At 35.4% G+C, this 24009-nt stretch overlaps 6 protein-coding genes across 6 annotated transcripts; 5 read left to right on the top strand and 1 right to left on the bottom strand.

Annotated features, from left to right (window-relative positions):
• The first annotated feature begins 7795 nt into the window (after positions 1-7795).
• Positions 7796-9657, top strand: LOC111903030 (single-stranded DNA-binding protein WHY2, mitochondrial). Its single transcript, XM_023898827.3, has 8 exons — positions 7796-7954; positions 8221-8276; positions 8359-8459; positions 8558-8650; positions 8789-8883; positions 8987-9054; positions 9159-9247; positions 9330-9657. Exons 1-8 carry the CDS (start codon positions 7908-7910, stop codon positions 9456-9458), a joined length of 678 nt encoding a protein of 225 aa, XP_023754595.1. The 5' UTR covers positions 7796-7907; the 3' UTR covers positions 9459-9657.
• A 511-nt stretch (positions 9658-10168) lies between these two features.
• LOC111903029 (dehydrogenase/reductase SDR family member FEY) lies at positions 10169-12810 on the bottom strand. Its single transcript, XM_023898826.3, has 8 exons — positions 12467-12810; positions 11704-11824; positions 11506-11623; positions 11271-11407; positions 11090-11191; positions 10929-11021; positions 10743-10815; positions 10169-10656 (listed from the first exon to the last, which is right to left on the bottom strand). The coding sequence occupies exons 1-8, from the start codon at positions 12706-12708 to the stop codon at positions 10388-10390; spliced, it is 1155 nt and encodes a 384-aa protein (XP_023754594.1). The 5' UTR covers positions 12709-12810; the 3' UTR covers positions 10169-10387.
• A 1514-nt stretch (positions 12811-14324) lies between these two features.
• Positions 14325-15740, top strand: LOC111903031 (uncharacterized). Its single transcript, XM_023898828.3, has 2 exons — positions 14325-14848; positions 14954-15740. The coding sequence occupies exons 1-2, from the start codon at positions 14543-14545 to the stop codon at positions 15608-15610; spliced, it is 963 nt and encodes a 320-aa protein (XP_023754596.1). The 5' UTR covers positions 14325-14542; the 3' UTR covers positions 15611-15740.
• A 247-nt stretch (positions 15741-15987) lies between these two features.
• LOC128128975 (uncharacterized) lies at positions 15988-17118 on the top strand. The gene is made up of 2 exons (XM_052767703.1): positions 15988-16591; positions 16655-17118. Exons 1-2 carry the CDS (start codon positions 15988-15990, stop codon positions 17116-17118), a joined length of 1068 nt encoding a protein of 355 aa, XP_052623663.1.
• Positions 17119-18293: 1175 nt separating this feature from the next.
• Positions 18294-19864, top strand: LOC128129314 (uncharacterized). Its single transcript, XM_052767923.1, has 2 exons — positions 18294-18970; positions 19078-19864. The coding sequence occupies exons 1-2, from the start codon at positions 18665-18667 to the stop codon at positions 19732-19734; spliced, it is 963 nt and encodes a 320-aa protein (XP_052623883.1). The 5' UTR covers positions 18294-18664; the 3' UTR covers positions 19735-19864.
• A 247-nt stretch (positions 19865-20111) lies between these two features.
• LOC128128974 (uncharacterized) lies at positions 20112-21242 on the top strand. The gene is made up of 2 exons (XM_052767702.1): positions 20112-20715; positions 20779-21242. Exons 1-2 carry the CDS (start codon positions 20112-20114, stop codon positions 21240-21242), a joined length of 1068 nt encoding a protein of 355 aa, XP_052623662.1.
• Positions 21243-24009: the final 2767 nt, after the last annotated feature.

Genomic DNA, 24009 nt, shown 5'->3' with positions numbered 1-24009 from the left:
CTCAGATCTAGACTCAAAACATCGACTTAAGTCATAAAGTTTCTACCTTTATGACTTTCCGTGGCTAGAAGAGGTCCAAAAGCCAAAACCCTAACTTATTAATCCTTTAAGACATTATAACTCTTGCATGGAAGGGATAGAAGGACCAAGATCACATTTTTATGGTTCCTAATTGCTTCATAATGGATAAAGTTTCCAATTTTGTCCATTAGAATGGTCCCACAAACAAGATCTAGTCTTTAAGTCTTAAAGGGACCAAAATGCATCTTTCTCAATGTAACCCATTAAGTTCGAGTCTCAAACCTTTAGATCTAAATCAATATGATGTTTAGGTGGATAGAGTTTCCAACTTTATCCATAACAAGGTCACAAACTTTCAAGATCTAAATTTTATGCACTTAAAGTGACCAAAAACTCATAATACCCAAAATTAGCTAGATCTAACAAATGCATCATTAAGATTCAAACTTTATACCTCCGGAAGAAAGATCAAGGTGAACAAGGTCTGGATCTACAAGATCCAATGCAACCAACACTTCTCCAATGAGCTCCTTCTTCTCTAAGATGCACCAAGAACACTCCAAAGCACTTAAAACACATTATTTTGCTCACAGGGCTCAAACTAGGGTTAGGGTTTCAAGGGAGGACATTGAAGGGGTGGAGGGTGAGAATGGAAAGTGTTTGGGGGAGTTAAGGAGCTTAAATAGCGATCAAAGCCCTCAAATTAGGGTTTGACATCTGATCATGTATGCCCAGCGTACACCTGGTATGCCAAACGTAATAAGTTAGGCCTCCGCGATTGATCGGGTCTAGTACGCCCAACGTACACCCTGTATGCCCAATGTCTAGTTAAACGAGTGTAGAATGATATCTATGGCCAGCTCTTCGTCGAAGTTCACATTCAACTTTAGCAGACGGCCCACAAACCTTTGCATTTTCTGCTAAGATCCAACATCATTATTTACAATTCAGAAGAGGGATGTCGTAATCTAATTGCACATAATATGAAGGTAGGTATATGACGATTTACCAATTCCACCATGAAAAACGAAAAAGGACCTTAAGTTTTAAATGAATTGAAATTCCTAGATTCTTTTAAGATTCATTGAACTTTTCAATGACATGTGTAAATCTCGATTATGCCCTTCAAGTTTGTGATTGGGATACTGAGGATCACAAACAAGGTGTGAATAACCATGCAAATATACTTGGTACTCTCGATGTCATTTACCACCCAATCAATGTGTCGGTTAGCCACACACGCTCCATTGATCTATGATAAACATCAAGCTACCCTTTGTCACCTTTGCTAGTCCCAAATTTGTGTGCCAGCTAACCACACACGCTCCACTAACGACTTGGCAAGGTGCAAAGTGTAATTTCATGGAATAGCATACATTTTCACATTTTTCCTAAAGCAACTAAGATTGAGAATTTTATAAAAAAAATAATTTAGTTACTTTATAATCATTAGACTTATTAATGAGGAATTGGTTGCCCTATCCTACCCGTTCGGCTAACGATCCTCCTCCAATCAAGGAAGCGGTGGGTGAGAATGGAAACCCATTTAACTGTCATTTTATAGGCAACAACCTTATACCCCCCTTACAGATCGGCTTCGTGAAAGAGGCCTACTAATGGTAAGACTAACTTTATCTTATACATATATATAATTATTATTCTTATAATATTATAATAGTATAAGGGTTGAATTTTAAACTTGTAAAATTCTAGGGTTTAGAATTTAAATGTTTCAAAATTAAAATTTTAATCAAAATATTTAAATTCCAAAACTTGAGGGCAAGTTTTAAAACTTTTCAAAACTTTCTAGATCAAATTACAAATAATTTAATTAAACAGTTAATTAGTGATTATCTAAATTTGACCTAATTCAATTTCATGGCAAGATAATTGAATCAAATAATTTAAATAATTAAGATTATCATAGAAGGCAATAATTATCTAATTAATTGATAATTATCTTCTATTTTGATAAGGATAATCATATCAATGTAATAAAAATCGGATTTTATTAATCAAAAACGTTTTTGGTAATTATCCCAATCCAACATAGGCCAAAATCCCGAAAGATCTGCTCTCAGACTCTTCGACTCGCCGAGTCACTGACTGGACTCGTCGAGTTCATCAGGTGACTCGACGAGTTCAACTGTTAAAGGGCAGAATTTTTGATTTTTCAAGAAATGAATGATCAAACAATGCATCAAATACAATAGAAAATAGCCTAGGCTCTGATACCAATGATGGGTTTTGAGCATTACATCAATCGTATGGTGTACATGCAAACCCTAAAGTTTTGGATCTAGGTTTCTCTAATTGTACATGCAAATCATTCAAAGCTTGTAAACCCTAATTCTATCATACAATAAATTAGAAATCACAACTAAACTTGGGTTAGGAAGTTACCTTTCAATTGTAGCTTGAAGATCTTGAGCTTTTAGAACCTAGCACCTTAAATGCGATGCCTCTAATGAATCTCAAACACCAAAGCAAGTTGGATGATATTGGAGAGAGGGGAAGGAGGCTCAAAATCGGCTCTTGATCTTTGGGGTTCAAGGTGTAGCCGAAAATGCAAAGTCTAGGGTCATTTATATAGGTAAGCTGCTAGGGTTTCAGTCAAAACTCTCATTTGATTGCTTAGGCCTTAAGCAGTCCAAATGAACCTTCCAGAATGAGGCCTTGGACGAATTCAAGGTGAGCTTCCACCCTTGATTTCGTCCACCCCTTTCTAAGGGATCCTCAGTGTAACGCCTGTGTTTCCGGGCTTGCCACTTTTAGCAATGTAATAGTCTAGGTTAACCCTTGTAACCCGTTTTGAAATAATAAGATTGTATTATTTAAGTATTGTGTGTTTTGTGCTTAATTGTTTAATTATGTGGTTTGATTAATTAAGAATAAAAATAAGCGTCAAAATTTAAGTGTAAAATAAACTTAATATCTTTGATTTATGTTGTAGTAGTTGAAACGAGGTTTCCGAATATATATAGAACGTCCAAATCTGACTTCGTATGAGGAAGTTATGATTTATCGAAGTTTCGGCTTAGCAGTATGCAGCCCGTTTTACTCGATTTGAGATCGAGGGGTTTTTAGCCGAAGCAATCTAAATGAGAATCGAAGATCTCATTGTTAGTATTGAAGCGATAAAAAGTTAGGCGAGAACGGACGTCAAACGAAGAAGTTATGAATTTATAACGAAGTTTGTCTGTCGCGGCCTATTAAAAATAAATAATAAAATAAAGTCAAAATTAGCCTACGAAGTCTAAACGAAAGTTGTAGAGCGTAGTCTCACCTTTCCGTGGATATAAAGATCGTCGAAAACGGAGTTCGTATGAAGAAGATATGAATTTCCGAAGTTTATTAAATATTTTGTATTTATTTTTAAATGGAAATTCGGAAGCATTATCCGAAGCCGAGTCACCGGTCCGATCCGACTTACGCCCTGCGTAAGCGAGTACGCCCCGCGTACTCCGAGGGATGTCGACACTCACACTCGAGTCTTCGGATACGTAAGCAGTGACGTATTCGGACCAGTACGCCCCGCGTACTGGCGTACGCCCCGCGTACTCCGAGGCTCCAGCCTCCTATAAATAGGATCCGAAGGCAGCCAAGTCTTTTGCTCATTTTCTCTCTTCTCTTTCCCGTTTTGCATCGTTTTGCGTGCCAGAAATATCCCGAAGCCCTGGTATCTTACTCTAGCCCCGAGGCAAGTCCCGAGATCTCGAAGATCCCGAGAAGTGCGGTTTCCGAGTCGAAGCTCTGCCCGCGAGAAGTTCGCTTTTTGAGGAGATCTTCCAGATCTGCTGAGGATTACTACTTCTGCAAGTCGTAGTGCTGTCCGATCATCTTCTGATCAAGTGAGTGTATACTACCTTTCATAAACACGATAATAATACAAGTATGGTTTGAGTGTATTAAGTATATTGTTGTTTATATGTGTGAATGTGTATTCACTTTCTTCTAACTCATAAATATGATTTATTCTCTATGAGATATGTGTTATGTGTGTGTGTGTGCCTCATCTGTTATGTGAAATATGTGTTGATTAAAGCATGCTATACAGGTTTTAACTATGTATACAAATGTATATTTTTATCTACTAATATGTTGGGTAGAACATGGGTAGATAGTTGGTGTGTAATAAACAGATGAGAGGCCTCGTTGTTGTTTGATTTAGTCATCTAGCGGAGTTTAGATGACGACCACATACTTTTCTAGATAGTCTTGTGGAAACATTAGCAGGTTCGCCACCTGTAGGTGTTAATGAACTTGGGTGTTCATTCGTTGCACTCCATCCCCCTCATGGTTGCCTTATTTGACTTATATTGCTGAGGTACCCCCGAAGCATGTGTTGTCGCCCCGATGAAATATTCTTAGACTAGGTCCCTTATGATTAGTTGTATTAGGGACATTAAAGTGAGAATAACGGGAATGGGTAATTGGGTTATTGTTGGTTGGTGAAAATTAAATATGATATTTATTGTGGGTTGAAAACCCTATATGCTCACCAGGCTCCCAAGCCTGACCCACTCAGTTTTAAATTGTATTACAGGAAGTGGCGAAAGGGCATGAGATGGATGAACCATCAAGTTGTTTTGTTTACAAGTCTGCATATGTTTATATTTGTTAAATGACTTGTAATGTATTCGTTTATGCTTATTGGTCTGTATCGGAACATGACACCCCGAGTTTTGATTATAATGAAAATACATTTCTTGTATGAAATGCTTCGGTAAACATTGTTTTATCATGTTTTGTTTTTGGGAACAAATTCCGCAACTCTTTCAAATCAAAGGATTTACTCTGAAAATATTTAAAAGCATAAATGAAAATCGGTCTTTTCTGGCCGAGATTTTGGGGATGTCACACTCAGCAGAAAATCCAATTATCTTATAATTGCAGTTCCAATCCCCTAAGTTCAATTAATATCTTTTGACCACAAAATTAAATCTTAATTAATTCTTGACCAATATTAGTTAACCAATATGATTTCTCTTTTAATATATTATTCATATAATATATTAATAAACCATAATAGCCTCTTTCTCCATTAATCATCCAGTCAAGTTGCTCTGGTGAAGGCAACCCAAAAGAACCATGCTACAACCGGGTCAAGTACATACCAAATATAGTTATGGGCTTAGACACCTAATCCAAATTTTTTGGCCTTGTGAAGCTTGTTTGGAGATTAGAAGCTTGAAAGAAGGAAGGAGAAGATAGTGAAGAGGAACTTGAGTATCTTGAGCTCAAAGATCCACGATAACATCAACTTTTGGGACTCATTGGAGGTATAAAGCTTTCAAGTATCTTTTTAAATGCTTAGATCTAGTGTAGTGTTCTTTTAGGGTGTTTTTAGTTCCAAGAATGGACCTTTATGACTCAAGTTTGTTTAAAGGACAAAAGGTGCTACTCTCAGTGATATTCATGTCCCATACGCAATAAAGTCTCAATCTTTAATGTCCTTTTATGACCATGCGTGAGTTTGGAGTCATTTCCATGAAAGTTAGTTGCTATTTTCCAAATTTGGTCTCACTTGGTGGGTTGCAAGCCACCAAGTAATCGGCTTTATGGGTTAAGACGGGTTATTGGAGTCAAATTTATAATTTGGACTTAGTGTCTTAAGGGATTAAGCAGTTTTGATGAAAATGACTTAACAAAGTAGTACGATGGGCGTACACGCCAGTATGCGCAACGTACAATCCATGCAAGTTGTATGCGTAGCATACAAAGGAGTACGATCGACGTACTCTCAGATTTTGGGCTTTTCGACATTTGGGCCTCGGTTTGGGCCAATCTTTGGGCTTAGAAAATGTTGGGCCGAATTGCGCCATCAGAAGTCGGATAATGGACCAAGGACATGTTTGGGCTTAAGGGAAGGCCCATTTGAGGGGTTGGGCCCAATTTAGAAAATTAGGCCATTAGTGGACTAATAATGAGTTTGAAAAGATTCAAGGGAATTGGGCCAAGGTCATGGTCCAAATTAGATCAAGGGATAAAATGGTCATTTTACCCTTAGAAGGACTCTTAGTTTTTGACTAAGTGTTTATTGTGAAAATGATAGTCGGGGAGTCGTTGGAGCTGCCATTTATGTTTATTAGCAATGTCGGGGTTAGCCCGATGTAGTTATATGTTTCTAGACTTCGGTCCAATACCGGGGCAAGTCCGAGGAATGTTTGTATGCTTGATGTCTTCGTGATTCTTGCATGTGTTTGTTTATGTGTTCCAAACTTCAGTCAGATGTCGGGGAAAGCCCGAGGAAGATTTAGCTTATATGTTATGTGTTATGTGTTCCAGACTCCGGTTCGATGTCGGGGAAAGCCCGAGGAATGTTTATATGTTTATGTGTTATATGCCTGTTGCTATGTTATATGTATATCGAACTTCGGTCTGATGCCAGCGGAGCCGATGCCGGGTTGGGCCCGATGTAGCGGGCAAGGCCCAATGTATGTTATTATGTGATTATGTATATGCTATTTGGTAATTTGGGGAGACTCATTAAGCTTCGTGCTTACAGTTTTCACTTTTGGTTTCAGGTACTTCCGCTAGCAAGGGGAAGAGCTTGGGATGACTGCATGGCACACACCACAACTTTTAGTCTGGGATGTATAGACTCTGATATTTGGCCCTTGATTTTGATACAATATTTTATTATGATGATTTGAGATACATTACTTATGTTTTTGTGAAATGACAAATGGTATTTATGGTTTTTATAAATAATCAAAACGAAAATTTTGGACCGTATTTTTTTGGGATGTTTCAAGTTGGTATTAGAGTCTTGGTTTGAGGGATTTGGGCATACTCTCAGGTGTGTCTGAACTCAAACTGAGGACTTGGTATGAAAATTTTCAAAAGAAAATCATTTTTATAAAAGAATTTTCAGAAAAAGAAAAGAATTTTGAAAAGAGAAAAGAACTTTGAAAAAGAGATAATGGTGTGACAATCATTGATGAAGTGTTTGAGGCTGTTGATGCTTATGTCCACCGCGATCTCGACTGCTTGGTTGCGTAGGTCATGTGGTTTGGCTTAGGTCTTGTGTTCTGAATGTCGTAACTTCTTCATACGATATCATATTTTAACGATCTTTATATCCACATGTTTTTTTTTTTTTTTTGAGTCTACTATAACTTTCGTTAAGATTAATTCCGTTAAAATGTAATATATTTTTACTTACGGTTTTATAAAATAAAAATAAAAAAACATCTATACATGTATTTATAAAAAACGTATGGATATAAAGATCGTAAGTAAAATTATATTACCTTTTAACGGGAGTAATCTAAACGAAAGTTGTAGTAGACTAAAATACGAACACATGGATATAAAGATCATTAAAACCCGAGAACATATGAAGAATATATGACGCTCAGAACACATAACATAAGCAACCAAGTAGTCGAGATCATGATGGACATAAGCATCAAAAGCCCCAAAACATCTCATTAATGATTGTCCAACGTAAGATGTCGTAAAAAAATGTAAAGAAATCAATCATAAATACTGAATGAGTACAAAAACAAAAATGACTAATTTTGCAAAAAAAAAATATTAAAGACTAAATGTGTATAAAAATATTAAGATTAAATGTGTACATAGTGAGAAATATATTATTCTATTAAGTCATTTTTACCGACTAACCTTGAGTAACCGATTATAAAAACTGAACGTGTACAGTTTAACAAGTTGAAAGCTAAATACGAACGAAAAAAATATTTATAGACCAAATATATCCAAATTAAAAAATATATTTTACACTTTTAGCCCCTTTCTTTTTCACACCGGAAAACACTCATAATCTTGGCGCCTCGAACACTTTGTAGTTTGTATCGTTTCGAAGGGCTTCTCCCAATTTCCCCAAACCGCGCTCCTCTTCAGTCCTCACACGGTACACAATGAACCCTAGACCCATCGTCAAGCTTTCTCACTTCCTTAATTCTGGGTAATACTTCTACTACCAAAAACCCTCTCTTCATTTTATTTCTTGATTCAGTGCTGTTCAAATGCTTTTCCGTACACTTTTCCTTCATCAAATTTATACATCTGCATCGAAACTACATTAATTTATCGATTGTTAGCGTATATTCTATCTGGGTATATCAACATATGCTGTGTTGTGTTGTTTAATCTATCGATATATTACATTACATGTGGGGTTTTAATTTAAATTGTTAAACCTAGAAGTTATTTATGGTTGTTGTTAATTAGGAACAAGCTCTTCCAGCGTGGCATTTCTACTGCCAGACAAAGTTATGGCGCTGAAGGTATTCTCAACACTCGTTGCTTGATTCTTATATAGTTTATAAAAGGGTTAAAAAAACACTTATTTATGCAACCATGAATCAGGAGGGAGAAATTCTGGGCGTATATTTGCAGACTATGCAATTTTTAAAGGCAAAGCAGCACTTTCTGTTGCCCCTGTTCTTCCTAGTTTTAGTAAAACGGATGTATGATTCTCTATCTGCCTTTTACTTTTTAAAAAGAATACTAAACATATCAATTGGAAAATATAATCACAAATTACTGAATTTTTTTTGTTATGTAGTCTGGTTATACAAAAGTAGATCGGCGAGGTGTGATTATGCTGACATTCCGGCCTGCTATTGGTGAGCGCAAATATGATTCAGAAAAGAAACAGGTAATGGCACATTTGTAATTATAATTTACTTTCTATTTTTTCCTGGGTTATTAAAGTTGGAATGGAATGGAATGGAGCATTACTATGGAATAGAATAATCCTCTTTAGTGATCTAACTGGTTTTTTATTGCTGTATAGTTGTTTGCATTGTCAGTGACAGAAGTTGGATCATTCATAAGTTTAGGTCCAGGAGATTCTTGTGAATTCTTCCATGATCCATTAATGCAATCAAGGTATAATAATAACCCTTTGTTACTTATGTTATGGTAAATATATGGAAAAATCAGTTTTTACTCACCATGTTGAAATATTATTTGATGATGGTATATGTTATAGGGATGCAGGTCAAGTGAGGAAAAGCTTATCAATTAAGCCACACACGGATGGTTATTTCATTTCTCTAAGTAGGTTATTTTTCTATTCAATGAGAATGAACATGGTTTTGATTTCTCTAAGTATGTAAATATGATGTTGCTGAATTTATATTGGGGTTTTGTTTTATTTGCAGCTGTAGCAAACAATATCTTGAAAACTAACGAACGATTAACAGTTCCTGTAAGTACAGCTGAGTTTGCAGTTATGCGTGCGGCTTTCAGTGTATGTGTGTTTTTGATTCTTTTTTTTAATGCAAACTGAATTTAAAAATTATAATTTATATATTTTGAAAAATGAAATGCAGTTTGCTTTGCCACATATCATGGGATGGGCGCATAGCACCAACCAGGTCTTGGATGATAATAATGTTGGCAGAGATTCTTTGAAGGTGCATCCACAAGCATCATCATCATCATCAGAATGGGATAGGTGAAGTTATGCTATGTATGTGGGTACAACTGTTAAATATAAGACTAGAATATTCTGTTTCTTCAGTATCAACTATCAACTATCAACTATCTATGGTATGAGTTATGACCTAGACTAGAGAAGGGTCATCCTACATTTATTATGTGGTTCCTTGAATTGTTAATCTTCACTATTAGGATGATTGGCATTTCTTCTTGTCTTTATCTTTTGGTCCATCTTTTTCTGTTCTTGTGGTTGTGGGTTGAATTTATAGAAATATGTAGTTATTAAAGTTCAAATTTCATTTTTTATTTGAGTTGTTTAAATATCATTTATTCTTCAACTTTGCTTAATCAAGCATGGTTTTTAAGATTTTATTGGTAACACATCATAACCAAACATTTTTTAATTTTTATACTTAGCAATCTTAGTATCTTACAAACTTTTTATTAGAATAAATAATAAAGTTAGTTAATTGTTTGTCTTATTGAGGACTTTGTTAGTAAATAATAGTCTAATGAACATTTATGATGCTCTCAATTTAAGATTTATCTTCTTTGAGCCTACATAAAGACTTTTTGACTCATATCATATCATCAAATTAACTTTGTACTGGTTAACATTACATAAAAAATGAGGAAAATTTTTGTAACGAATATTGAACCAAACATGTTTTTTAACTTTTCAAATTTCTTAGAATATTTTCTACAACCAAACACAGCTAATTTGGAGACATTTGTTGTGAATGATGGTTAAAATTAGATAGTTGGAAACACAAGAAAAACGTGAACCTGTAAATTTCTAAAACGCCAACCCAAAATGAAAAGAAAACAAAAATCATGCAAAGCCAATGATCTGCTACAACAAAGCCAAACAGCAAAACACTTTGATTTTGTTATATTGGCGTGTCTATGTGTGTGGTGAACAAAAATGAATAAGAGACGTTTTTTTTTTTTAATCGTGATTCTCGTGGGCTCCATATTTGCAGGTGATATCTTCCCCTTGTATAAGCCTCTCTACTGCATCCAAAGGAAGTCCAACCAATTCTAATGTCTTCTCCCACACTTTGAAACAAGTTTCAACATTATAAGCCTCTTCAGAAGGGTTTGTAGGGCGACACTCTTGAGAAATAAAAGCAGAAACTGGCCATTCATCCGCTTTCAGCATTTCACAATACTCCGGGATTTGTGGATCAGTAGCTGCAAAAAGAGAGCTTCTAGAACCTGTTGTTGTAGTAGAAAACAATAATTAAAAAAAGTTTGCTGTTATTTCATTCAATTTGCCCTAAAAAAGCATGTTAAATTCTTGCCTTCTTCAGCACTGAAGATAAAATAGGGGATTAGGCGATAAGCAGCCTGAACAATTTTGGGAAGATCCCTCGCCTGAAATTCACAATCTCAACAATCACTAGTGATAAACTAATTTTCCAATTTAAAATATGATATTTCATCATAAATTAATTTTACAAATTAAAAAGTCAGATCAGAGTAGTTACCACATTAGTCTGAACTATTCCTGGAGATACACATACTACACTTACGCCAGCTTCACCAGGTAACTTTTTGTGGAGAACATTACTAAACATCACCTGAAAATTAAGTTACAGTTAAATAATATTTTACTAATTACTCAACTAATTTAGTAAAAGAAACACACCTGTGCTAATTTGCTGCTTGAGTAACCAACTAAACTTGTGAACTTTCTTTTCCCTGAAACAACATTCATATCTTCTGTGTCCACAAATCCAACTTGATGCATCTATAAAAAAAATAATTACTTTTTTCACAATTGGGTAGTTGAAAAACAAAAAAAAAAAAAAGATGGGAATAAAACTTACAATTGAGTTCACGTTTACAATTCGACTAGGGGAACCTCTTATAAGAGATGGAAGGAGTAAGACTGAAAGCAGTGCTGGAGCCAGGTGATTCACTTGCATGTGTTCTTCATATCCATCTTTTGAAAACTTTTGTGGTTCTAAATAAAAAAAAAAAGTAAGAGGAATTATTGGATTGCTTTTTTTTAGAAGGTATAAAAATATTTGAAGAAATGTAAAATTATGTGACCAAACTAACCTCCTATAGAAAATATTCCTGCGTTGTTTATCAGCACATGTAAAGGTCCTGATCGTGCATTCCATGCCTTGGAAAATCTTACAACAGAAGCCAAGGAGAGAAGATCCAGTTCCATCACCTTAATTTCCACAAATTAAATAAGTTTTTTGCTTTGCTTTTTAAATAAAAAAAGTTCCAAAGTTTACTATATAAATATACCTCAATATTGAGAGGAAGCCCTCTTCCAGACCATTCATCCTGCCATTTCTTGATCTGGTCATGGGCTGCCTTGGTATTCCTAACTGCCATAACAACATGTGCCCCTGATTCTGCCAGCTGTCTGCTCATGTTTAAAGAATAAGAGAATCAAGAATGATTAAACAAAGTTGAAATGTTACTTGTCATACTAATTTGCAAGGATCACAAAATTCAGTGATGCATATAGTATACAACATGAAGAAGCTCATTGTGAGCAGGGGATCAAGCATTGAAAGTTTGATATTAATTCTTATCCTTAGGTCATCAAGGACTTGCTAGATTCTGTGTTCTTCAATGCATCATCTATGAAGGTCTAACCCCAAAATAAACCAGTGGAGACGTTAAAAACCATGTGAAATTGCAATCTAAGATACAGGTTAATTTAGGAAATCATCTACGTTTTTTAGCTTCTCTGATTATTGAAATTCAATTTTTGAGATGCTAGTGATAATAATATTAAAAATACCTAAGTGATATGATTCATACCACACAATTACCAAGGGATTCCTTAATTTGACATATTATTTAAAAAGGAGAGATCAATAACCACAAATCGTTTAATCTTGTGGACAAATATGCTGTTCTGATTAGAATTTTTTTTTTCCAGTTTTAACCGAAAATTGATGGTCACACAGCGTAAAATTGTCCCAAATTCGAATCATCCATAATACCTGAATCGAATAATAATGCTAAAACTTCGGAATAGATAAGAAAAAACAAGGACCTGGCAGTTTCTCGGCCAATACCACTGGTGGATCCGGTAATGATGCAAGTGAGATCGTTGAGGGGAGGCAAAGGCATCGGATTCTGCAAATGAGACGCCATTATTCTCTGGAAAAGCATCTCGTATGCCAAATAGAACCAACCTCTAAGCCACTCCATCCATCCTAATCTTTCCTTTTTCAACTTGGAAGTCGCCGGCTCCCTCTCGTCATTTTTACCTTCTGAAGAAGATGGTGAAGCCATCGCTGGTATCCCGAGAGAATCGTAGATCTGTCCTTTCTGCTACACTGGTGGAGTGAAGTGTTTAGGTTTTGTATGCAGTGTGCAGGGAATGAGCATCTTCAATTTTTAAGCTTTTAAAATAAATTTACAGGTTGTGAAAATAGTTTTTTAAAAAGTATGATTCAAAATGTTATGATTTAAAATGTTATTATCAAAACAACGTGAAAATAGTTTTTTCTGAAAGGTATGTTTCAAAATGTTATTATCAAAATATTATCAACTTAAATAGTATGATTGAACGATTCCAAATGTTATTAACCAAAATCTATAATAAAAACCTTTTTCGGTTCGAAATGATTTGATATGAAATATTATAAGTCAACGTATGATCTAAAATTTGGTATGAATCAAACAAAATTTATGAAACAAAGTTTATATAAAAAATTAAAAAAATATATTTTTTGTTTTATAAAAATAAAAATAATGAAAACTAATATTTCTTAAAATTAAAATTTGATATCAAAATAAACTTATTTTGAAAATTTATTTTCAAAAAGTTCATAATATAAGATATATAACAAGTTTTTAAAAAGTAATTTAAAAAATAATTTTTTTCACGTCTTAGGTGGTGTTTGTTTTTTAGAAAAAAACTCTTCTAACCTCTTAGTGCTGCGTGGCGCAGCACACGCGCAGCACTTTTAGGTTCGCAGCTGTTTGTTTTTCTGCAGACTTCGGGCTTAAAAACCTCTTCCCGTCCTCTTCCCCACACAGCAGTGGGCTTACCTCTTCTAACTACTTCTAACCTCATTAAAAAATCACTCTATGCCCTAAACAAAAAAAAAAGCGCCGCTGCCTTTTCTTTCCCGTTCTTCTTCTACGCTTCTTCTTGGTCCGACGACTCCAGCCTCCGGCCATCGCCGGTCGCCTCCGCTGCTAGCCATCGCCGGTCGCCTCCGCTGCCAGCCATCGCCGGTCGCCATCGCCGGTCGCCTACGCCGCTTGCTGCTGCCCTCGATCTTCACAGGTAAATTTTTTTTTTTTTTTTTTTCTGATTTCTTTGAGCACCGATTCAATGAAATTGAGTACAAATTCTGTGATTTCTTATACATTTGAGTACCGATTCTTTGAATGAATCAAACATAGGAATGTTAAGTGGGAATGGAATCTCAAATTCCAATACCATTGTATAAAGTATGCATAAAAGTAGGAAAAAAGTATGTTGATTGTAATCTTTTGGAATGAATCAAACATAGGAATGTTAAGTGGGAATGGAATCTCAAATTCCAGCAATGAGGTCTCAAATTCCAGCAATGGAATCTCAAATTCCAGCAATGGAATCTCAAATTCCAGCAATGTTAAGTGGCTTTACAATATTGCAAATATATGATTATATTATAAATTATAAATTTCTTGCATGCCCTTGGTTTCTAGATCAGTTATTTTTTTTGATTTTTTTTGATTTCTTATTTTTTTGACTAACGATTGTATGAAATTGAGTACATAGGAATCAAACATAGGAATCAAACATAGGAATTTTATTTTTTTTTTATTTTTTTTGATTTCTTATTGATTTGACTAACGATTGTATGAAATTGAGTACATAGGAATCAAACATAGGAATTTTTTTTTTTTTTTATTTTTTTTGATTTCTTATTGATTTGACTAACGATTGTTTTTTTTTTTTTGTTTTCTTATTGAGTACATAGGAATCATAATCTTTGCTTAATTGTTTTTTTTTTGTTCATTCATGATGTATTGTTGTTGAATATCTTAAACTTATTTGTTGATTATGTTGGAATATGATTAATCTTTGTAGCTAAAGTATGTATTCTATATTTTTTTTTTGTTATTAGCAATGGGAGATAAACATACATGGACCAATGAGCAAACAAAATGCTTATTGCAAACTTGTATTGAAGAAGTGCAAACCGTGGGTAGAAAAGGTTTGAGTTTGCACAAACAATCATGGCACAAGTTAGGAACAACTATTAAGGAAAAGTATGGCGTGGATTTGAATCAACGACAATTAAAAAACGCCTATGATAACCTTAAAGCCAAATACACAGGATGGTTATACTTAAGAAACAAAACTGGAAACCTTTACAACCCACAAACAAATACTTTTAACTTAACAAATGAGGAGTGGGAGGACTTTAAAAAGGTATACATATATACATATATACATATATACATATATATATATATACACACACACACACACACATATTTATTCTTATATTACTTTTGTTACATTGATTGCGTTTAGGGACATCCGAAAGCTGCTTCTTTGAAAACCGTCCCATTATTGTTTCCAGAGCTTTGTGCAGAACTCTTTGATGGAAGCAGTGCATCTGGTAATCTCAGCTATGCCACATCCCAAACACCATCGGGATCATCTTCTTTCCATGGCGCACCATTACAGCTTTTGGACGCGCCTTCCATTAACATAGATGAAGATGATTTTTTTTCCAATCATACAAGTGAACATTTTACTCAGACTCCACCTTCTGCTGCTTCACCTTCTGCTGATTCACCTTATGTTGCTTCACCTTCTGGTAACCCCAACAAAAGGGCTAAACCTTCAACTCCTAGACCTCGAGCTCCCAGTGCCTCACCTGATCCACCTTCTTGTGCCTCGCCTAAAGCTTCTATTACTGCTGATGATTTAGCACTGGAGATGCAAAAAGCTCTACGCCATTTGACTCAAGGGCCAACAATTCCCCAGTGTTTAGAGAAGCTTGAGTTGCTCGAGTTAGACCCAATAGACCCTATACGATTTGCTGCGTATCACATTTTTGGAGGGACCATGAATATTAGAGAGATGTGGGTAAATTTGCCTAATGATCCACAAATATTAAGAGGATGGATCGAGATGACAGCTACAAGTTTAGGAGTTTTAAAGGATGGAAAGATTGTTCGTTAAGTTTATATGTTATTTGGTTATTTGCTACTTGGGATTTATGATATGTTTTGGTACTTGAATGTTATTTTGTTATTTGGTACTTGAATGTTATTTGGTTATTTGCTACTTGGGATTTATGATATGTTTTTTGGTACTTGAAATTTATGTTATATTTTTCTGGTACTTGAGATTTATGTTATTATCTTATGTTATATTATTATCTTATGATATATTATTATCTTATGATATATTATTATCTTATGTTATTATATGTTTTCTTTATTAATAGGTTTGTAATGGATCACGACAAAAAGATACTACTCATAATTCTTATGTACTTGTATGTCCGCTACTTTTGGAAGAGGGGTGTAAAACGAGTGCGGGACAACGATTCGGAAATGACAGGACATGAATTCACGTTAGAGTTACTTCACCGTAATCCTCTACAATGTCTTGAAGTGTTACGCATGTCTCGTGAATCATTTGTCCGACTATGTGCTCATTTTAGAGTAAACTACGCGTTAAAGGATAGCAAACATGTGTCGGTTGAGGAGAAGATGGCTATGTTTTTGATGATGATCGGTCATAACCAACGTTATGTGATTATCAAGCGGAGATTTCAACACTCAAAGCAAACAATTCATAAGTTTTTTCATGAAGTGTTGGCCAAAATGTTGCTTTTCGCACATGACATTATAGTACCAACATCTTTTAATCCGAATCCAAACATTCCGGGACATAATAGGAGGCTACGACGGGTGTTCAAGGGAGCAGTTGGTGCACTTGATGGCACTTTGATACATGCTGTTGTCCCTGCAAACAAACAGGATTTATATAGAAGTAGGGGAAAAGGCGATTGTTACCAAAACGTATTGGCAATATGTGACTTTAACATGATGTTTACGTTTGTTGTTGCCGGTTGGGAAGGGATAGCACACGATTCTAGAATTTTATCAGAAGCATTAGCAAATCCACATGCACCATTCCCGCTTCCACCTTCAGGTAAATTTATGGTTATTTAAATAGTTTTATCTTTATTTGAAAATAAATGACTTTTTTTTACAGATAAATATTATCTATGTGATGCCGCCTATGCAAACATTCGAGGTTTTATGGCACCGTACCGTAATGTTAGGTATTGGCTTGGAGATTTCCGTCGAAGACGTGCATTAACGAATAAAGAAAAATTTAACCATGGACACGCAAAACTTCGGAATGTCATTGAACGTGCTTTTGGTGTCTTGAAAGCACGATTCCCTATACTGAAGAGGATGGCACCATTTTCGTTGGTTACACAACGAAACATTACTCTAGCATGTTTTGCGCTTCATAATTTTATAAGAAGAGAGGGACTACGTGATGAGTTTTTTGCACGATATGATGAACCAAATGTCTCGGTTCGGAATAACAATGCGGTCGTTGATAATGATGAAGATGAGATTCCAACACATGGTACTGCTGCGGACCGTGAATATATGAGCCAGTTACGGGATGAAATTGCCGAACAATTGATGCAAAATATGGAATGAAAATTATTAAAGTTTGGTTGTATGAATTTTATTTAAAAATGTTATTGTAAGACTAATTTCGTTGTTTGAATTTTATTTCAATGTTTTAAGACTACAATTATTAAATTTTTGGTATTAACAAACTATTTTCGGTTTATTAAATTACTTTATTTTAAATTTTTTAATATCTGCAGCAGTCTGCAGACGTTAAGAAAACAAACATGCTTCTCATTACAGTCTGCAGCACTTTGGTCCACCTCTTCTACTGCAGAGGTCTGCAGAGGTGGTCCGCAGACTTCAGACAGATTCACTTCGAAAAAACAAACAGCACCTTAGGTGGTGTTTGTTTTTTAGAAAAAAACTCTTCTAACCTCTTAGTGCTGCGTGGCGCAGCACACGCGCAACACTTTTAGGTTCGCAGCTGTTTGTTTTTCTGCAGACTTCGGGCTTAAAAACCTCTTCCCGTCCTCTTCCCCACACAGCAGTGGGCTTACCTCTTCTAACTACTTCTAACCTCATTAAAAAATCACTCTATGCCCTAAACAAAAAAAAAAGCGCCGCTGCCTTTTCTTTCCCGTTCTTCTTCTACGCTTCTTCTTGGTCCGACGACTCCAGCCTCCGGCCATCGCCGGTCGCCTCCGCTGCTAGCCATCGCCGGTCGCCTCCGCTGCCAGCCATCGCCGGTCGCCATCGCCGGTCGCCTACGCCGCTTGCTGCTGCCCTCGATCTTCACAGGTAAATTTTTTTTTTTTTTTTTTTCTGATTTCTTTGAGCACCGATTCAATGAAATTGAGTACAAATTCTGTGATTTCTTATACATTTGAGTACCGATTCTTTGAATGAATCAAACATAGGAATGTTAAGTGGGAATGGAATCTCAAATTCCAATACCATTGTATAAAGTATGCATAAAAGTAGGAAAAAAGTATGTTGATTGTAATCTTTTGGAATGAATCAAACATAGGAATGTTAAGTGGGAATGGAATCTCAAATTCCAGCAATGAGGTCTCAAATTCCAGCAATGGAATCTCAAATTCCAGCAATGGAATCTCAAATTCCAGCAATGTTAAGTGGCTTTACAATATTGCAAATATATGATTATATTATAAATTATAAATTTCTTGCATGCCCTTGGTTTCTAGATCAGTTATTTTTTTTGATTTTTTTTGATTTCTTATTTTTTTGACTAACGATTGTATGAAATTGAGTACATAGGAATCAAACATAGGAATCAAACATAGGAATTTTATTTTTTTTTTTATTTTTTTTGATTTCTTATTGATTTGACTAACGATTGTATGAAATTGAGTACATAGGAATCAAACATAGGAATTTTTTTTTTTTTTTATTTTTTTTGATTTCTTATTGATTTGACTAACGATTGTTTTTTTTTTTTTGTTTTCTTATTGAGTACATAGGAATCATAATCTTTGCTTAATTGTTTTTTTTTTGTTCATTCATGATGTATTGTTGTTGAATATCTTAAACTTATTTGTTGATTATGTTGGAATATGATTAATCTTTGTAGCTAAAGTATGTATTCTATATTTTTTTTTTGTTATTAGCAATGGGAGATAAACATACATGGACCAATGAGCAAACAAAATGCTTATTGCAAACTTGTATTGAAGAAGTGCAAACCGTGGGTAGAAAAGGTTTGAGTTTGCACAAACAATCATGGCACAAGTTAGGAACAACTATTAAGGAAAAGTATGGCGTGGATTTGAATCAACGACAATTAAAAAACGCCTATGATAACCTTAAAGCCAAATACACAGGATGGTTATACTTAAGAAACAAAACTGGAAACCTTTACAACCCACAAACAAATACTTTTAACTTAACAAATGAGGAGTGGGAGGACTTTAAAAAGGTATACATATATACATATATACATATATACATATATATATATATATACACACACACACACACACATATTTATTCTTATATTACTTTTGTTACATTGATTGCGTTTAGGGACATCCGAAAGCTGCTTCTTTGAAAACCGTCCCATTATTGTTTCCAGAGCTTTGTGCAGAACTCTTTGATGGAAGCAGTGCATCTGGTAATCTCAGCTATGCCACATCCCAAACACCATCGGGATCATCTTCTTTCCATGGCGCACCATTACAGCTTTTGGACGCGCCTTCCATTAACATAGATGAAGATGATTTTTTTTCCAATCATACAAGTGAACATTTTACTCAGACTCCACCTTCTGCTGCTTCACCTTCTGCTGATTCACCTTATGTTGCTTCACCTTCTGGTAACCCCAACAAAAGGGCTAAACCTTCAACTCCTAGACCTCGAGCTCCCAGTGCCTCACCTGATCCACCTTCTTGTGCCTCGCCTAAAGCTTCTATTACTGCTGATGATTTAGCACTGGAGATGCAAAAAGCTCTACGCCATTTGACTCAAGGGCCAACAATTCCCCAGTGTTTAGAGAAGCTTGAGTTGCTCGAGTTAGACCCAATAGACCCTATACGATTTGCTGCGTATCACATTTTTGGAGGGACCATGAATATTAGAGAGATGTGGGTAAATTTGCCTAATGATCCACAAATATTAAGAGGATGGATCGAGATGACAGCTACAAGTTTAGGAGTTTTAAAGGATGGAAAGATTGTTCGTTAAGTTTATATGTTATTTGGTTATTTGCTACTTGGGATTTATGATATGTTTTGGTACTTGAATGTTATTTTGTTATTTGGTACTTGAATGTTATTTGGTTATTTGCTACTTGGGATTTATGATATGTTTTTTGGTACTTGAAATTTATGTTATATTTTTCTGGTACTTGAGATTTATGTTATTATCTTATGTTATATTATTATCTTATGATATATTATTATCTTATGATATATTATTATCTTATGTTATTATATGTTTTCTTTATTAATAGGTTTGTAATGGATCACGACAAAAAGATACTACTCATAATTCTTATGTACTTGTATGTCCGCTACTTTTGGAAGAGGGGTGTAAAACGAGTGCGGGACAACGATTCGGAAATGACAGGACATGAATTCACGTTAGAGTTACTTCACCGTAATCCTCTACAATGTCTTGAAGTGTTACGCATGTCTCGTGAATCATTTGTCCGACTATGTGCTCATTTTAGAGTAAACTACGCGTTAAAGGATAGCAAACATGTGTCGGTTGAGGAGAAGATGGCTATGTTTTTGATGATGATCGGTCATAACCAACGTTATGTGATTATCAAGCGGAGATTTCAACACTCAAAGCAAACAATTCATAAGTTTTTTCATGAAGTGTTGGCCAAAATGTTGCTTTTCGCACATGACATTATAGTACCAACATCTTTTAATCCGAATCCAAACATTCCGGGACATAATAGGAGGCTACGACGGGTGTTCAAGGGAGCAGTTGGTGCACTTGATGGCACTTTGATACATGCTGTTGTCCCTGCAAACAAACAGGATTTATATAGAAGTAGGGGAAAAGGCGATTGTTACCAAAACGTATTGGCAATATGTGACTTTAACATGATGTTTACGTTTGTTGTTGCCGGTTGGGAAGGGATAGCACACGATTCTAGAATTTTATCAGAAGCATTAGCAAATCCACATGCACCATTCCCGCTTCCACCTTCAGGTAAATTTATGGTTATTTAAATAGTTTTATCTTTATTTGAAAATAAATGACTTTTTTTTACAGATAAATATTATCTATGTGATGCCGCCTATGCAAACATTCGAGGTTTTATGGCACCGTACCGTAATGTTAGGTATTGGCTTGGAGATTTCCGTCGAAGACGTGCATTAACGAATAAAGAAAAATTTAACCATGGACACGCAAAACTTCGGAATGTCATTGAACGTGCTTTTGGTGTCTTGAAAGCACGATTCCCTATACTGAAGAGGATGGCACCATTTTCGTTGGTTACACAACGAAACATTACTCTAGCATGTTTTGCGCTTCATAATTTTATAAGAAGAGAGGGACTACGTGATGAGTTTTTTGCACGATATGATGAACCAAATGTCTCGGTTCGGAATAACAATGCGGTCGTTGATAATGATGAAGATGAGATTCCAACACATGGTACTGCTGCGGACCGTGAATATATGAGCCAGTTACGGGATGAAATTGCCGAACAATTGATGCAAAATATGGAATGAAAATTATTAAAGTTTGGTTGTATGAATTTTATTTAAAAATGTTATTGTAAGACTAATTTCGTTGTTTGAATTTTATTTCAATGTTTTAAGACTACAATTATTAAATTTTTGGTATTAACAAACTATTTTCGGTTTATTAAATTACTTTATTTTAAATTTTTTAATATCTGCAGCAGTCTGCAGACGTTAAGAAAACAAACATGCTTCTCATTACAGTCTGCAGCACTTTGGTCCACCTCTTCTACTGCAGAGGTCTGCAGAGGTGGTCCGCAGACTTCAGACAGATTCACTTCGAAAAAACAAACAGCACCTTAGTATTTATAAAAACTTGAATTTCTTTAAACAAAATGTAAGTACCCTTAACAATATTTTTGTATAAAATCATTAAAATAGTAAGACGAATAGTTCCTTCATATGTTTTGTTTTCTTTGAATTTTTCGAAAAAAAATTCCGATTGTATTTTATAAAAGCTAGTATTTCTTAAAATTAAAATATCAACATTTCAAAATTCTATTTTTAATTTTTTTTCTTTTACAAAAATACTAGTAAAAATATCTCTTAGATTTTCATAATTTTTGAAGAACTTTTTAGTTTTTTTTATAGAAATAACAAAATAAACAATCTTAAAAGAAAACGAGTAACAAGTTGCACCGTTACCCCTTATTTTATAACAATATCAACTAATGTTTTTTTTTTGAAAATATATCGCATGGTCAAAACACTTTGAGAATTCGAAGTTTGAAATTTCAAGACAAAGAGTAATTTTCTAGTTTTTTAAAAGGAAAACGTATTTAAAAAACTACAAACCACTATTTCCTTAATACTATTTCAAGCAATTTTTTCCACAGTGGGTTCATGAATAACTTTTTTTTTTAACAACGTAAATTTTCAAACCAAAATTTTCAATTTCAAAACACATTTATTCCAATAATAAAACCACAAAGTGTCACAATGTCAAATCATCAAAACTCATGTCTAAAAACTGCATATATATAAAACTCCATGATCCTCTCAATCATAAGTCAAACTCTTATGTGTGTACATTGTACAATCAAGCCGGCGCCTTCCTATGATCATGAGAAGTACCTGAAACACATAACACATAACACGGTAAGCACAAAGCTTAGTGAGTTCCCTAAAATACCACACACACAGTGTATTAGCCACTCTAGGCCATAACTCAATAAGACCCTCCGGTCAGTGTGTCTCAGTGGAACCTCCAGTCCCAACTCAGTAAACTCATAATAACAATATTCAACATAATCACAAAGACATAATGCATAATATCACAATACACAGATAAGCACATAAGACAACTTAATCACGCAAATATACCACTCTTGGTAAGTACAGTTAGAAGACTCACCTCGTAAGCTAGCAAGTAAAAGTCTTGTACTCGGGAATCTCGAACTAGCCTCCACCTAACACATTAGATACAGATCTCTAATCAATACTCCACTCATACTCAAATACACCAAAGGTTGTTCTCTCATTCTCTCTAACTCTTGGAATGGGTAAAAGACCATTTTACCCCTTCATGGTCTCCATTACTTATGTTGACCAAACCCTAAAGTCAACAGAAGTCAAACTCGAGTTCAACAGTCCCAGTTTGACCTGACTCACCGAGTGCACTCATGTGACTCGTCGAGTCCAGTCATTCCTCGTAAGTCTTCGTGAGGGTCCAGCTCATCGAGTTAACCCTTAACTCGTCGAGTAACAACATAGCCAACTTATCAGGATAAACCTTAACTGACTCGTCGATTCGACTCCTCGACTCAACGAGTCCATTCCGACTCTTTTCTCATTCAGACGATTTCAAGGCATAAAACCTTCCCAAACTCTAGATCTACACTCTCAAGGCTCATTTATCACGTAAAGTCACAGACTTTACGTCCATGCATGGCACTTGGGGCTTGAAATGCTAAAACACACCTTAAAAAAGGGTTTTTCACTCAATAGCATTATTATGGCTGAATAAAGCAGAAACTTTTGGACTCTAGGGACCTCACATGGTCCAGATCTAAAGTGCAAACCTCAGTATGAACTCAAAAAACTCTATGTCCTCATATTAGATAGAAAAAGCCCTAAACTCCCAAAATCATGAGATCTACTCAACAAAATGAGAAAGGTGCAAGCTTTATACCTTTCCTAGAAGCTCTGAGGTGAAATAGCCACAGATCTAGCAGCTCCTTCTCGTATCTTGGCTTGGAATCCTTATCTTCTCTTCAAAAGATGCACCAAATACTCAAGGTTAGCTAAAAACTCTCTCTCTAAGCTCACAGGCCAAATAGGGTTTACTTTCAGGGAAGTATAGCCACAAATGAGGCTATAAGTGCCTTTAAAGTAGGCCCCAAACCCGGGGATTTAAGGTTTCTCATCACAGCGTCTACTCGGTGATTCGGCTCTCGGACTCATCGAGTAAGTCATTAATCCCACGTGGCGCATCGCGAATCTATTCGACGAGTTGTAGCACTGATTCATCGAGTAGCTCAATGTTCCTCAAAATAAATGAATAAATAAATAAACAACATACCTGGAAGTCCGAATTTTACAATTCTCCTCCACTAGAATCAGACTTCGCCCTCGAAATCATGATCTGGAAATAACTCTGGATACTGCTCTCGCATCTCGAACTCCGGCTCCCAAGTCAACTCGGACCCTCTCCGATGTTGCCATTGGACCTGAACCAGGGGTACCTCTTTGTTCCTCAGAACCTTCACCTTTCGATCCATGATCACACTTGGTCTCTCAATGTAATTCATGATCG

The sequence above is a fragment of the Lactuca sativa genome, chromosome 9 (genome assembly GCF_002870075.4).
Source record: "Lactuca sativa cultivar Salinas chromosome 9, Lsat_Salinas_v11, whole genome shotgun sequence".
Taxonomy (NCBI): Eukaryota; Viridiplantae; Streptophyta; class Magnoliopsida; order Asterales; family Asteraceae; genus Lactuca; species Lactuca sativa.
Note: the sequence above shows the minus strand (reverse complement) of the source record. Positions and strands in the feature narration are given on the sequence as shown.